This window comes from Phocoena sinus, chromosome 4 (assembly GCF_008692025.1).
Source record: "Phocoena sinus isolate mPhoSin1 chromosome 4, mPhoSin1.pri, whole genome shotgun sequence".
Classification (NCBI taxonomy): Eukaryota; Metazoa; Chordata; class Mammalia; order Artiodactyla; family Phocoenidae; genus Phocoena; species Phocoena sinus.
The window spans coordinates 73,633,752-73,646,525 of NC_045766.1; the positions used below are offsets into that span (position 1 = coordinate 73,633,752).

Here is a 12,774-nt window from a genome sequence, read left to right on the forward strand (position 1 = left end):
AAGAAATGAAATCTGGATAAAAATTAGTGTTTAGTCCCATGAGGTCTTAATGTATATTATACAAAAGCACAGCAGTGATTATTGATGTAGAAGGGTTCTGAGACCAAATGATTGGTTTGATTAAGAGTTTTGTTATGGTTTATCAGTTGAGTGATCTCTTAAAACAGATCTCTTAAGTCTGGTGTTTGTGTGCATTTTATTTCGAGAAGTAAGGAAATCTAGATATTGATATTAAAAATAAACAGTTTGAGGTAGGAACAAAGTGGTTTCATTTCTTTGGAATTTTGAAAGAGACCCCATGAGGGCATTCCCCTAATTATGAATCCCCCTGCCAGTGCCAAGTGAAACTGAACTGAGTGGCAAGGCAAGATGCTCTGGTAGCCTGATAGGTACTTTGTAATTAATTCCTCTACTCAAGTCTGGGATTTTGTTATAGACTAAGTAAATTCCATACTCCTTTTAATTTCTGCTGTGGTAGTCTGAGCATCCCTTAATGTAGTACTATATAACCAAGTTTCCTGTGAAACCTAGATCAGCCTCTGAAATCAAATGGAACATTTTCCATTATTGATTAGGCATAGAATCCACTTTGTTAAACTAGTTGAGGGTAATAAGAGACATTGAGTCATTAATTGAGAAGATGACAGGTCTCTAAATGTGACCACTATCTTTCACTAGGTCAGCTATTATTTATTCAGTAGGAGAGCCTTTCAGTTTAAAAGTATATGGAGCTTTTTTATATGATTGGAAAAAACATAATGGGCATGTATTTGCAATTCTTAAATTAGATCAAGATCTTGATTAGTTAGAAAATTGCTACTGAGAGTAAGGTTCAACCCCAAATTGAAGCAGATTTTATTGTTTCACAGTCCCAGGTTCCTCCTGTAATTGTGACTTCCTTTAGCCTAACTGCATAGTCATACTAGAGGGACAGGGTTCTTGCAGAAAGGCCAGCAAATCAACTGTTAGGGTAGGAATACACTTTATGATTCATAGATTTGCATAAGAAGTGAGTTTAGTCCTATTCAGGGTTGATTCATTTAAATGGTATCTGATTTCAAGTTGCAGGTTGCTGTGTTGTAAAATACCCAATCGTGATGCTCATGCTAATGAGCTACAAGTCACTGTCTTGCAGAGTCTCTTAACAGGTTGAATTGCTTTTAGTCTTGTAGAAAATTGTTTAATAAAATCCACATTTGCTGAACTTTCCAGATTATGAGCAAGTTTCAGCGAAAGTTTTCTCTTACTTCATCAGGAACGACAATCGAGTGGTTAGAACCAAAGATACCTTTATCAAACCACTATAAAAATGGAGCTGACCAGCCCTTTGCAACTGAGCAGAGTAAACCAGTGGCAGTCCCAGAAGAGCAGTGCGTTGCAGAATCTGGACTATTAGCAAGGGTAAGGTTATATGAACATAGAGTTTTGGAGTAAAAATTAGAAATCACTGAAAAGCATCTTTTCATTGTCAGGACATGCAAATCAACATAATGAGAGCATACTCTAGACGTTGTTCTACTTTAAACTGCACTGGCTTTGGAAGGGGTCTATTGTGTAAAACTTGTACATAGTTTTCCAGGTTAAATTATGTGGCCTTTTTAGTTTTAGTTTACTTTTGCTTCATATAAATGTATTTAAAAAATGAAATTTGCATGTTTTTCTTTTTCTGGAAAATCGCTTTTCCAATAGAAAATTATTCGCATGATATTTATCTCTTACATGTCTTAATTTAACATTATTTACTAGGTGTTTACTATTAAGTTCATAAGTTTAAAAGTTTAACATTAAGGTTTTGTTGATAGTAAGCACTTTACCAAACCAATTTTTAAAAGTGTTAGTCTACTTAAAATAGCACACAGTCTTAGGGTTTAATATTTTTATAAAGTAATATTAAGTCCACATTTCTCAGAAGCTAAACAGTGTTTTCTTCTATTCATAGTTCCACCACTGTAACAAATCATACTGGTTTTTTGCCTTTTGAGTTTACATCTGTTATATTTATGGTTATCATAATTACATAGATAGTTTTGTTTTAAGCTCTTTTTACTTGCTACTTCTCATAAGTATTCTTATATGTTATTCTGGCCTATATAATAAAAGTTTTTAGGTTGAAGTAGCCTATTGAATGTCTAGGTTGTTTGTTATTTTTTGTTCTTATAAATAATGCTCTATCATTTTGTCTACTGCTTTATTTTTTTTTCTCCCCTTTATTTGGATTATTTCTTTAGGTTATATTCCCAACTAGAATTACTGAGTCAAGAGTAATGCACGGTTTATGGTTATTTTTATAACAGCAAATTACTTCTTAAGCGAAACATATGACACAGGGACTTCCAAAGCTGGCAAAGGTCTTGACTCAGTGAGGCTGGCAGTGGCAGTAGGGTGGGTGGGGGAGAAGAAAGAAAAAAAATCCTTTTTTTCCTATAGCTTTTTGACTAATTCATCTGTGGAGTCAAGAAGTTAGTAAGTATTCATTAAGTTAGCTAATATGTGACAAGTCCAACATTAAGAATTAGAGGAGACACAAAAATAGAAGACAGTTCTTTCACTGAAGAGACTTAAAATCTATTTAGAGTCACAACACATATATACTGAAACAATGAGATGATAACATAAAGCAGTATTTTTTATTTTTTATTTTTTATTTTTTTATTTTTATTTTTTTTTTCATCTTAATAGATATCACTTAGATTCTTGGGATATGGGCATTCAGGGAAAGAAGAGAGGTATATGAGTAGAGTGGATGAGGAATGCTTTGGAGAGAAAGTGGTATTGAAACTGGGCTTTGAAAGGAGACAAGGTTTGAAGAGAAGAATAGTAGTAAGGGAATCTCAAGATGGGGGAGTAACACAAGCAGGAATACTAAAGCGTGTGTACTTATTGCAGAAAAGGCTTGCCTGATGATTTTGAACCCAGGTCCTGTCATTTACTAACATGTGGGCCAATTGATTAACCATGCTTAGCTTCCTCATCTGTAAAGCAGGGGTAGTAATACCTTATAAGATTGTTATTTAGATAAAATAAATTCAGCAGAGTACCTGGTTTATGGAAAATGACCCCAGGGTTGTTGGATTTTACAAATCCAGATGACCATTCATGTGGCATGCTATGTGGAGTGATAATCCCCTGAGCACTGCTCCATAGAATACAGTGTAAACTGTGCCCCCAAGGAACATAAAACTCATGCAGAAGAATTTAGTCTTAATGTGATACATAATAAGATCATGAGCATGGGGAGGGATGCGATATGTTTAAAAAGATTGTTATATGATATGACTTGGAATTAAAGTGTGGATAGAAAGCTATGGAAGTAGAAATGAAGACAAATGAATAGGTAATGTGCATTTCAAACGAAAAATCAATTGAGCTTGTGATTGACTGGATATAGGGTTGGATCAAAGATGACTCCAAGTTTTTGAGACTAAATGATTAAAATTGTGGTGCCATTCGCAAAGCTAGCAAAATTAGGAAGAAAGAGCTTTTTGAAAGAAAAGGTTTAGTATGGTTTATGAACATGTTGAATTTTATTTGAGAAGAGGACATATGATTGTTAATGTATATGAAAAGCAACTGGAAATGATGTAACCTAAGCTTTGGAGAGAGATCAGGACTAGAGATATAATTTACAAGTGAAAAGTTATAAACTAGAGGTCATACACTCCAACATTTTCATACTTCTAAATGAGAGTACAAAGCATGTTGGAGGTCAGGATAGAGGCATATGTTAGAGATGGGGCACAGAGGTGGGGAGGAGAGGATTGTTGAATTTCCAAATCTTTTGAAATGTTGAATAGACCAAGTGTATGACCTAGTGCAAATAGAAAAAAATAAGTGCATAGATTTTTTTTTTTTTTTTTTTTTGCGGTACGTGGGCCTCTCACTGTTGTGGCCTCTCCCGTCGTGGAGCACAGGCTCTAGACGTGCAGGCTCAGTGGCCAGGGCTCACGGGCCCAGCTGCTCCACGGCATGTGGGATCTTCCCAGACTGGGGCACGAACCCGCGTCCCCTGCATCGGCAGGCGGACTCTCAACCACTGCGCCACCAGGGAAGCCCGCATAGATTTTTTTATTTTTTAAATTACAAAAGACATTAGACTCCACTCAAGCATACCAGAAAAGACCTGAATTTTTCAAAAATTTCACATATGCCTTCTTTGGAATATGAGTGTCAATGCAAGCTCGAAACGTACATTACAGTAGTGGAAATTTTGCTGTCAAGTGATAGAGGAGGTAAACCTCAGTGAGGCTAGAATGAAGCTCACAGTTCCTTAGTGTCCAAGTCAGAAATCAGGAAGACAAAAAAATGGGATTAGTATGAGTTTTGCAGAATATTGGGGTTTCCCTCTGCCATGCAATCTCCAAATAGTACGAATTCCTAGAAATTCAACAGGACTTGCCACTGTATTTGCTAACCATTCTGGGTTTTTAGGGATTTTATATGTTTGAGCATGCTTATTTGAATTTTTGTAATGCTTTTTTTTTAACCTTAAGCTTTCCTTATTTTATTTTATATTTTATTTATTTTTGGCTGCATTGGGTCTTCATTGCTGCACATGGGCTTTCTATAGTTGTGGTGAGCGGGGGCTACTCTTTGTTGTGGTGCGCAGGCTTCTCATTGCGGTGTCTTCTTTTGTTGCGGAGCACAGGCTCTAGGAGCGGGCTTCAGTAGTTGTGGCACGTGGAATCAGTAGTTGTGGCTCACAGGCTCTAGAGCGCAGGCTCAGTAGTTGTGGCACACGGGCTTAGTTGCTTTGCAGCATGTGGGATCTTCCCAGATCAGGGCTCAAACCTGTGTCCCCTGCATTGGCAGGCAGATTCTTAACCACTGCGCCACCAGGAAAGCCCTACCTTACTAAGCTTTTCTTTAAGAAAGGCATGGCAATCTCTAAGAAGGGCCATTTCAAAAAGAAAAGAGAGCTTCCAAATTCTTCCGTTCACATCATGCTTTAGAATCAGTATTTAATCGTGAATAGAATTCCTTTTTTTTCTATTTTAGTAAGTGGTTTGACTATTTTTATAAAAACAACAAAAACTGTATTCTTTTAGTTTTTCTGCCAGATTTTTTTTTTTAAGAAGATGTTGGGGGTAGGAGTTTATTAATTAATTAATTTTTGCTGTGTTGGGTCTTCGTTTCTGTGTGAGGCCTTTCTCTAGTTGTAGCATGTGGGGGCCACTCTTCATCGTGGGGCACGGGCCTGTCACTATCGCGGCCTCTCTTGTTGCAGAGCACAGGCTCCAGACGCGCAGGCTCAGTAGTTGTGGCTCATGGGCCTAGTTGCTCTGCGGCATGTGAGATCCTCCCAGACCAGGGTTTGAACCCATGTCCCCTGCATTAGCAGGCAGATTCTCAACCGTTGCGCCACCAGGGAAGCCCTAACCTTAAGCTTTTCTTTAAGAAAGGCATGGCAATCTCTAAGGAGGGCCATTTCAAAAAGAAAAGAGAGCTTCCAAATTCTTCCATTCACATCATGCTTTAGAATCAGTATTTAATCGTGAATAGAATTCCTTTTTTTTCTATTTTAGTAAGTGGTTTGACTATTTTTATAAAAACAACAAAAACTGTATTCTTTCAGTTTTTCTACCAGATTTTTTTTTAACATCTTTATTGGAGTATAATTGCTTTACAATGGTATGTTAGTTTCTGCTTTTTAACAAAGTGAATCAGCTATACGTATACATACATCCCCATACCAGATTATATTTTATCTCATTAGTTTAATATTATTTTCATTAGAGGAAACCACAAAGTAAACTTTGTGTATAACTTTGTGTATAATAATATTTAAGGCTGTATTTGCATTATTAATCTGTGTCCTAGGTTCTGACCTCAAATGTAATGGTACCTTTCAGAAGGTTGGAGAACATTATTTAATTAAGATCTGTTAGTTTTTTTCCCCTCAACATTTCTCAAATGAAAAATTGTTATATTTGGAATTCATATATATAAAGAGGGATGATCAGATTTTCCCCTGTTTCATAATGAGTAAACATTCCCTGGTATACTTAAACTATATTGTGCATCTGACTTAGGGTAGGAAACAGGAAATAGTTCCTGACAGACTTACTAGCCATTGAAAAGGGGAATTGAAAAACTTGCCTTCGGGATCTTTCCTCAAGGTCATAAAAACAGAAGTAATTCTGATATACACAGTTGTTGTGTTTGGTCTCTGAAGAAATGAACTAGACCATTAATTGATTTATCAGAATTTGAGCTAGTAAAGATTTCTTTGTTCAAAGGAGAGAGAAGAAAAAGGAGAAAAACAAAGGCAAAAGAATAACCAGAAACCCATTCTTCTTTAACTGTGTCACCAAGTTTTGTACTTTGTTTTTAATATTTTGAGAACATTAAGTTCTTGATTTTATACCTGATTAGGATTGGTTTTCTTTGCCTAGCTACATAGAACAGATGGGCTTCTTGTTTGACAGGATTTGGTTATGGGAAGAGAAAGTTAAAGGCAGAGACATTAGCAGAATCGTTTTCTTTTTAAAATCCTCATAACTTAAAATTTAATACAATACCAAAGATAATATACTCATGAAGTCTGTCTTGCACAAAGGTAATGAAAAGAGGTACCACTGAGAGAGATGGGACACCATCCCCACATAAACATGGAAAGTGTCATCTTTTTTTTTTTTTGCGGTATGCGGGCCTCTCCCTGCTGTGGCCTCTCCCGCCGCGGAGCACAGGCTCTGGACGCGCAGGCTCCGGACGCGCAGGCTCAGCGGCCATGGCTCACGGGCCCAGCCGCTCCGTGGCATGTGGGATCCTCCTGGACCGGGGCACGAACCCGCGTCCCCTGCATCGGCAGGCGGACTCTCAACCACTGTGCCACCAGGGAAGCCCAGAAAGTGACATCTGATAAGATTATAGAATCTTGGGATTTGAAACTTTTATTTGTTGCTTAAATAGAAATAAGAAATTAGGTTTCTCTTAACCAGTTATTTGGAGCGAAGACCCTATTGAGATGAGAGTAAACATTTTTGGTTTATCAAGGGGTTGTTTTATTGATTGAAGAACTATGCAGAGAACATTTTGTGGCATTAAGACTGCATAAACATCTACAAGTTTTCTATACCTGCACCTAGAATTCTCTTCATCCCCAAAGTTTCTTTCTGACAACTCCAAGGATGCGTGAATATCTAAATATAGATTACAGAAGTTAGACTTGACATGTATAGTCACTTTAAAATTTTACTTTTATAGTGTTAGCTTAAAAATAGGGCAAATATTTAATTCTCAAAACATCTTAAATTATAGGTAGTGGTAGGGTCCCCTGGCAGGTAGTCAAAGCCTGCAAAGCCTAAGTTTCAGGTGAGACATTTTCACTCTTTCTGAAAAATCCTGTTTTCACAAAATATTGTGTGTTTTATGTGTGATATTTATGACAAAACCACAATATGTTCAATGTCAGTGATAATGGGTTCATTGAAGGAAATCTGTTCCATGGCCAAGTGATGGAAGTTGTATTTTCAGAAAGATTTTTGTCTGTTCTCAGATTCATTTAGGCCCAATATAAATGTCTTCATCTGATGTTTATACTTTTATTCTTTTTTTTAACATCTTTATTGGAGTATAATTGCTTTACAATGGTGTGTTAGTTTCTGCTTTATAACAAAGTGAATCAGTTATACATATACATATGTTCCCATATCTCTTCCCTCTTGCGTCTCCCTCCCTTCCACCCTCCCTATCCCACCCATCCAGGTGGTCACAAAGCACCAAGCTGATCTGCCTGTGTTATGTGGCTGCTTCCCACTAGCTATCTATTTTACATTTGGTAGTGTATATATGTCCATGCAACTCTCTCAATAAGCACTAGTAGCAATAGACTTTTGCTTTATTTTGCATCAAGGAACCTGAAGAAATAAATGCAGATGATGAGGTGCAGGATACTTGTGACAACAAGGAGGATGACCTGGGAGCTGTGGAAGAGCAACGCAGTGTTATTCTACATCTCTTATCACAGCTCAAGCTGGGCATGGACTTAACAAGAGTAAGTAATGGGATAAACAGTCTAAGGAGATCATTCGATTAGGACTATACCTATGATTGTTAATGTTGTCAGGGCATTTTAATCTTTATGAGTTGGTTTCTTAGTTGCTTGATCAGCATTTATTTTCATAAAAAATGTGATAGGTTTTTTGTGCAACATTAAGTCACATGGCAAATAAAGACCTATAGTCTTGTTTCTGTACAAAATAAAAGGGATCCATTGGGATACAGAATTGGAAAATCTAAAGAAAAGGATATAATCCCACAAAACCATTAAAGTCATTGATACTTCTACTTTATTCTTACTTCCCATTTTGGATAGTGTTTTGGGTATTAATCTATAACAGAGATCAGCAAACATTTTCTGTAAAGGACCAGATAGTAGATATTTTTAGCTATGTGGACATAGATCTCTGTTGGAACTATAATTAATGCTTGAACAATGTAGGGGTTAGGGTAGCCAACCCCCCATGTAGTTGAAAATCCGCATATTACTTTTGACTCCCCCAAAACTTAACTACTAATAATCTGTTGTTGACTGGAAGCCTTACCAATAACATAAACACTCAATTAATGCAAATTTTGTTTCTATGTATATGTATTACTAGTATATACTAGACATCAAAAATGAAAAGATAATGTGAAAAAATTTTTTTACAGATATAATGATTCATGCATTGATAATGAAGAAGCAGCAATATGATTGCTTTATGGTAGCCTAGTGTAATCAGCTTCATGGTAGCCTAGCCTATACACTAATGAATGAATTGTTATAAAATTTTTATGACATACAGTATTGCAGTCATATTCATGAAACAATTGGAAACATTGTTACATATTTTAAAAAAACCCACATACCTGTGATAATACACAGTTTTTCTCTCATTGTGAGAGAGGTATGGTACTTTAATGTAATTCTTTGAGAGCGAGGTTATAAAACTAAGAAAATGAGGTTATAAAACAGTAAGAAAACTAACATATTATTCATTTTATATTACATACTACTCACCTTAAGCCTGTGTAAGAATAGACTATCCACTTCAATACAAGTCTTGCACATGATGTTCTACATGTATATTCTTGTATATTTATTGGAAAAAATCCATGTATAAGTGGACCTGCAGTTCAAACCCATATTGTTTAAGGATCAGCAGTACTCAACTCAGCCTTTGTAGTGTGAAAGCAGCCATAGATAGTATGTTGGATGGGCATGGATGTATTTCAGCAAAAGTTTATTTACACAAACAGGATGCCAGATTTGGCCCAAAGGCCATAGTTTGCAAACCCCTGGTCTACAGCCTTGCTACTTTAAAAGTGTGGCCTGAATTAATTTGATAGTGAGAGCCCTTTCACTGTATATGTGTATATCAAATCACTACAGTGTACACTTTAAATATCTTAGTTTTATTTGTCAATTATGCCTTAATAAAACTGAAAGAAGAAAAAAGTGTGGTCTGAAGATCAGTAGCATCACCATCACCTGAGAACTTGTTAGAAACGCATCATCTCGGCCCCCAATCTCTAAGTTAGAGAACCAGAATCTTCATTTCAGTAATATGTATATATACATTAAAGTTTGAGAAGCACTGATCTATAGTTTTTAATTTTAGGCCCATCTTCTCCATTCCCAGTTTATCAAATTAGTGTGCCTTAATTTGTTTTAACAATTAATCCATGACATTGATTTAAAAAGCCAGTAAGGTTTAAAACCTATGTATGTCAAACATTTACTACTGTGGAATTACATACTTTGAGTTACTATTGACACTACTTTGCATTAGTGTGGGATTTCAAAATTGACTTCACGAGGTATATTTCAAATTGAGGTTTTTGAAGGTAGTGGAAGTGTATATTAAAAGGTTGTTTGATTCCAGTGAGTTACTCACCTGAAAATGCAACTTAAATATAGAAAGCATTTTTCCTTTAGCATTCACTTTGAAGCATTTCAAAATCAAAAACACAGTTCTTTCTTTACTTAGACTTATAGTAATTATAGGAGGGTTTTTAAGTAAATTGATTGAATTAATAGCCTACTAAGAAGCAGACGTTTTAGGAATAAAGAAACCCATTTAAACATTCATATTTCATCTAACCTTAGTATTCAACTGGGTATTTTTTTTTTTTTTTTTGCGGTACGCGGGCTTCTCACTGTTGTGGCCTCTCCCGTTGCGGAGCACAGGCTCCGGATGCGCGGGCTCAGCGGCCATGGCTCATGGGCCCAGCCGCTCCGCGGCATGTGGGATCTTCCCAGACTGGGACACGAACCCGTGTCCCCTGCATCGGCAGGTGGACGCCACCAGGGAAGCCCAGGTATCATTTTTATTCTAGAAATATTTTTTATATTAGTGGTTCAGAAAAGACTATTAGTTGTAAAATAGGTTAAAATGAGCAGTCAGGTAAGGAGTTTATTTGGTTATTATGGTATTTGCTGTCCCTTAGTAGATTTAGGTTTGTAAGGCATAAGAACAGTGTTGGGGTTTATGAGGCATAAGAACATTTGAAAAGAATGTTCTGTGATAATAATCCAGATGGTAAAGTCTCTCTTGACATGAATAATGAATTTAATATTGTTTCCCCACATTTGTGCATTGTTAATTGAAGAAATACATATGTATTGTGTTTATATATAAAATCATTAGCATTAACTGATCACAAATTATGAACAGCCATACAACATTTAAAAGAATGGTACTTTCTGAGCAACATTAAAGAACCTGGTGACTAAACTGCAGTCACATGTACCTCCTGTCTAACAATGACACTGATACAACAGATGTTTATTAAGCCACTCTTATATTCCAGACACTGTGCTAGGTGCTGGGGCTACAGCAACCAAGAAGGTGACTGTGGTCCTGGCTTGCATGTTGTGAATAAGTAATAGCCATTTTCCCCATTATTTTGTTCTTTTAAAAGTAATATTATAGGGACTTCCCTGGTGATGCAGTGGTTAAGAATTCCCCTGTTAATGCAGCGGACACAGGTTTAATCCCTGGCCCGGGAAGATCCCACATGCCGCGGAGCAACAAAGCCCGTGTGCTGCAACTACTGAGCCTGCGCTCTAGAGCCTGTGAGCCACAACTGCTGAGCCCACGTGCCACAACTACTGAAGCCTGTGTGCCTAGAGTCCGTGCTCCGCCACAAGAGAAGCCACCGCAATGAGAAGCCTGTGCACCGCAACAAAGAGTAGCCCCTCAATTATCTGAAGATACTAATTACTGTTTTTTTGTATTGCTCTCTCTGGTTGATTTGTTGTTGTTGTTGTTGTTTTAGGTGGTGCTGCCTACATTTATCCTAGAGAAGCGTTCCCTGTTGGAAATGTATGCAGACTTTATGTCTCATCCAGACCTGTTTATAGCCGTCTCTAATGGAGCTACAGCTGAGGACAGAATGATTCGTTTTGTTGAATACTACCTTACCTCATTTCATGAAGGCCGTAAGGGAGCCATTGCTAAGAAACCGTACAATCCTATCATTGGAGAAACGTTTCACTGTTCCTGGAGGATACCAAAACGCGATGTAGCATCCAGTGTCATTAGCAGCTCTTCCACCCAGGCTGTCACAAATCATGCTCCTCCATCAGAGGAAGCTTTGAGCCAGGTGGGATCAGACTGTTACACAGTCAGATTTGTTGCTGAGCAGGTTTCCCATCATCCTCCAGTCTCAGGATTTTATGCAGAATGTGCAGAGAAGAAGATGTGTGTAAATGTGCACGTCTGGACTAAGAGCAAATTCTTAGGCATGTCGATAGGTGTGACAATGGTTGGGGAAGGTAAGTAGAAAAATTATTCTCCAATTTTTAATATCAAACTATAACCTTAAATTTGGGGAAGCTAGAGAAATATTAGTTATAAATTTGAACTGCTATGTGTACTACTTTTTTCCCCAACTCCTAGTATGTTTCAGAATACTGGTGGCGGGGGGAGGGGGCATATCTGTCAACAAATATAAATTCTTTTTTTTAAACTTTTTTTTCTGATTTTAAATGTAAATTATTTTTATTATAGAAAATTTAGAAAACTTAGAAGTATCAAGGAGAAAATACAAGTATCTCTAATCCCTTCATCCAGAGATAGATAAATTTAGCTAGTATTTTGTATTTTTTCTATGTGTGTATGTTCATACTTTTAGTTTTATAAAATTAGGATTCTCTCTATGTAGTTTTTTGTCCTTTTTTGCACTGAATATTCATTTTCCCAAGTTATTAATAATGCTTTAAAACATGTTTTTGTTATAAACAGCACTCAAGAAATATTTTCTAGGTAAATCTACATCTTTTGTATTTCATAGGAGATATTCATAGAATATTTTAAAATATATTGCCAAACTTTATATCTACTCCAGCAAATGATTATGAAAAAACAATTTAAGGAAATACAATATTTTTTGGCTAAGAATAGAAAAAACAGATTAACAATAACAAAAATATCTCCACAGAAATCATTGCAGAGTTAATGAAAATATAATGGTCTGCCATTTTAATGTTAAGGAACACTCTCGTGCATAGGAAAATTTGTTCTAAATATAAACTTACAGTGTAAGCGTGGCATAATTAAGCTTATGACCCTAACATTTTGAAATTGTGTTATTTTAGCCTTGAAGAAAATATATTATCCCCTTTTTAAGCTTTCCTCATCTTTAACTCCTATTGTGCTGTCTTACCAATTTCCAAATGTTTCAAACTAATCAAAACTTTTATAACATTGGAAGATATTTTATTAGTTAAAAAAAAAGTTTATCTCCAGTTATAAGCTGCATCACATTAACCCTAGGCTCTTCACAAAT

The 12,774-nt window shown here is 36.4% G+C and overlaps 1 protein-coding gene across 1 annotated transcript in view; it reads left to right on the forward strand.

The window, feature by feature from the left end:
- The window catches only part of OSBPL11 (oxysterol binding protein like 11), a 96,761-nt gene that overhangs the window by 44,969 nt on the left and 39,018 nt on the right, over nucleotides 1-12,774 (forward strand). Inside the window, exons 7-9 of the mRNA XM_032631164.1 lie at nucleotides 1,256-1,401; nucleotides 7,853-7,993; nucleotides 11,263-11,761. Coding sequence (XP_032487055.1) covers nucleotides 1,256-1,401; nucleotides 7,853-7,993; nucleotides 11,263-11,761 — 786 coding nt within the window. The remainder of the gene's footprint in view (nucleotides 1-1,255; nucleotides 1,402-7,852; nucleotides 7,994-11,262; nucleotides 11,762-12,774) is intronic.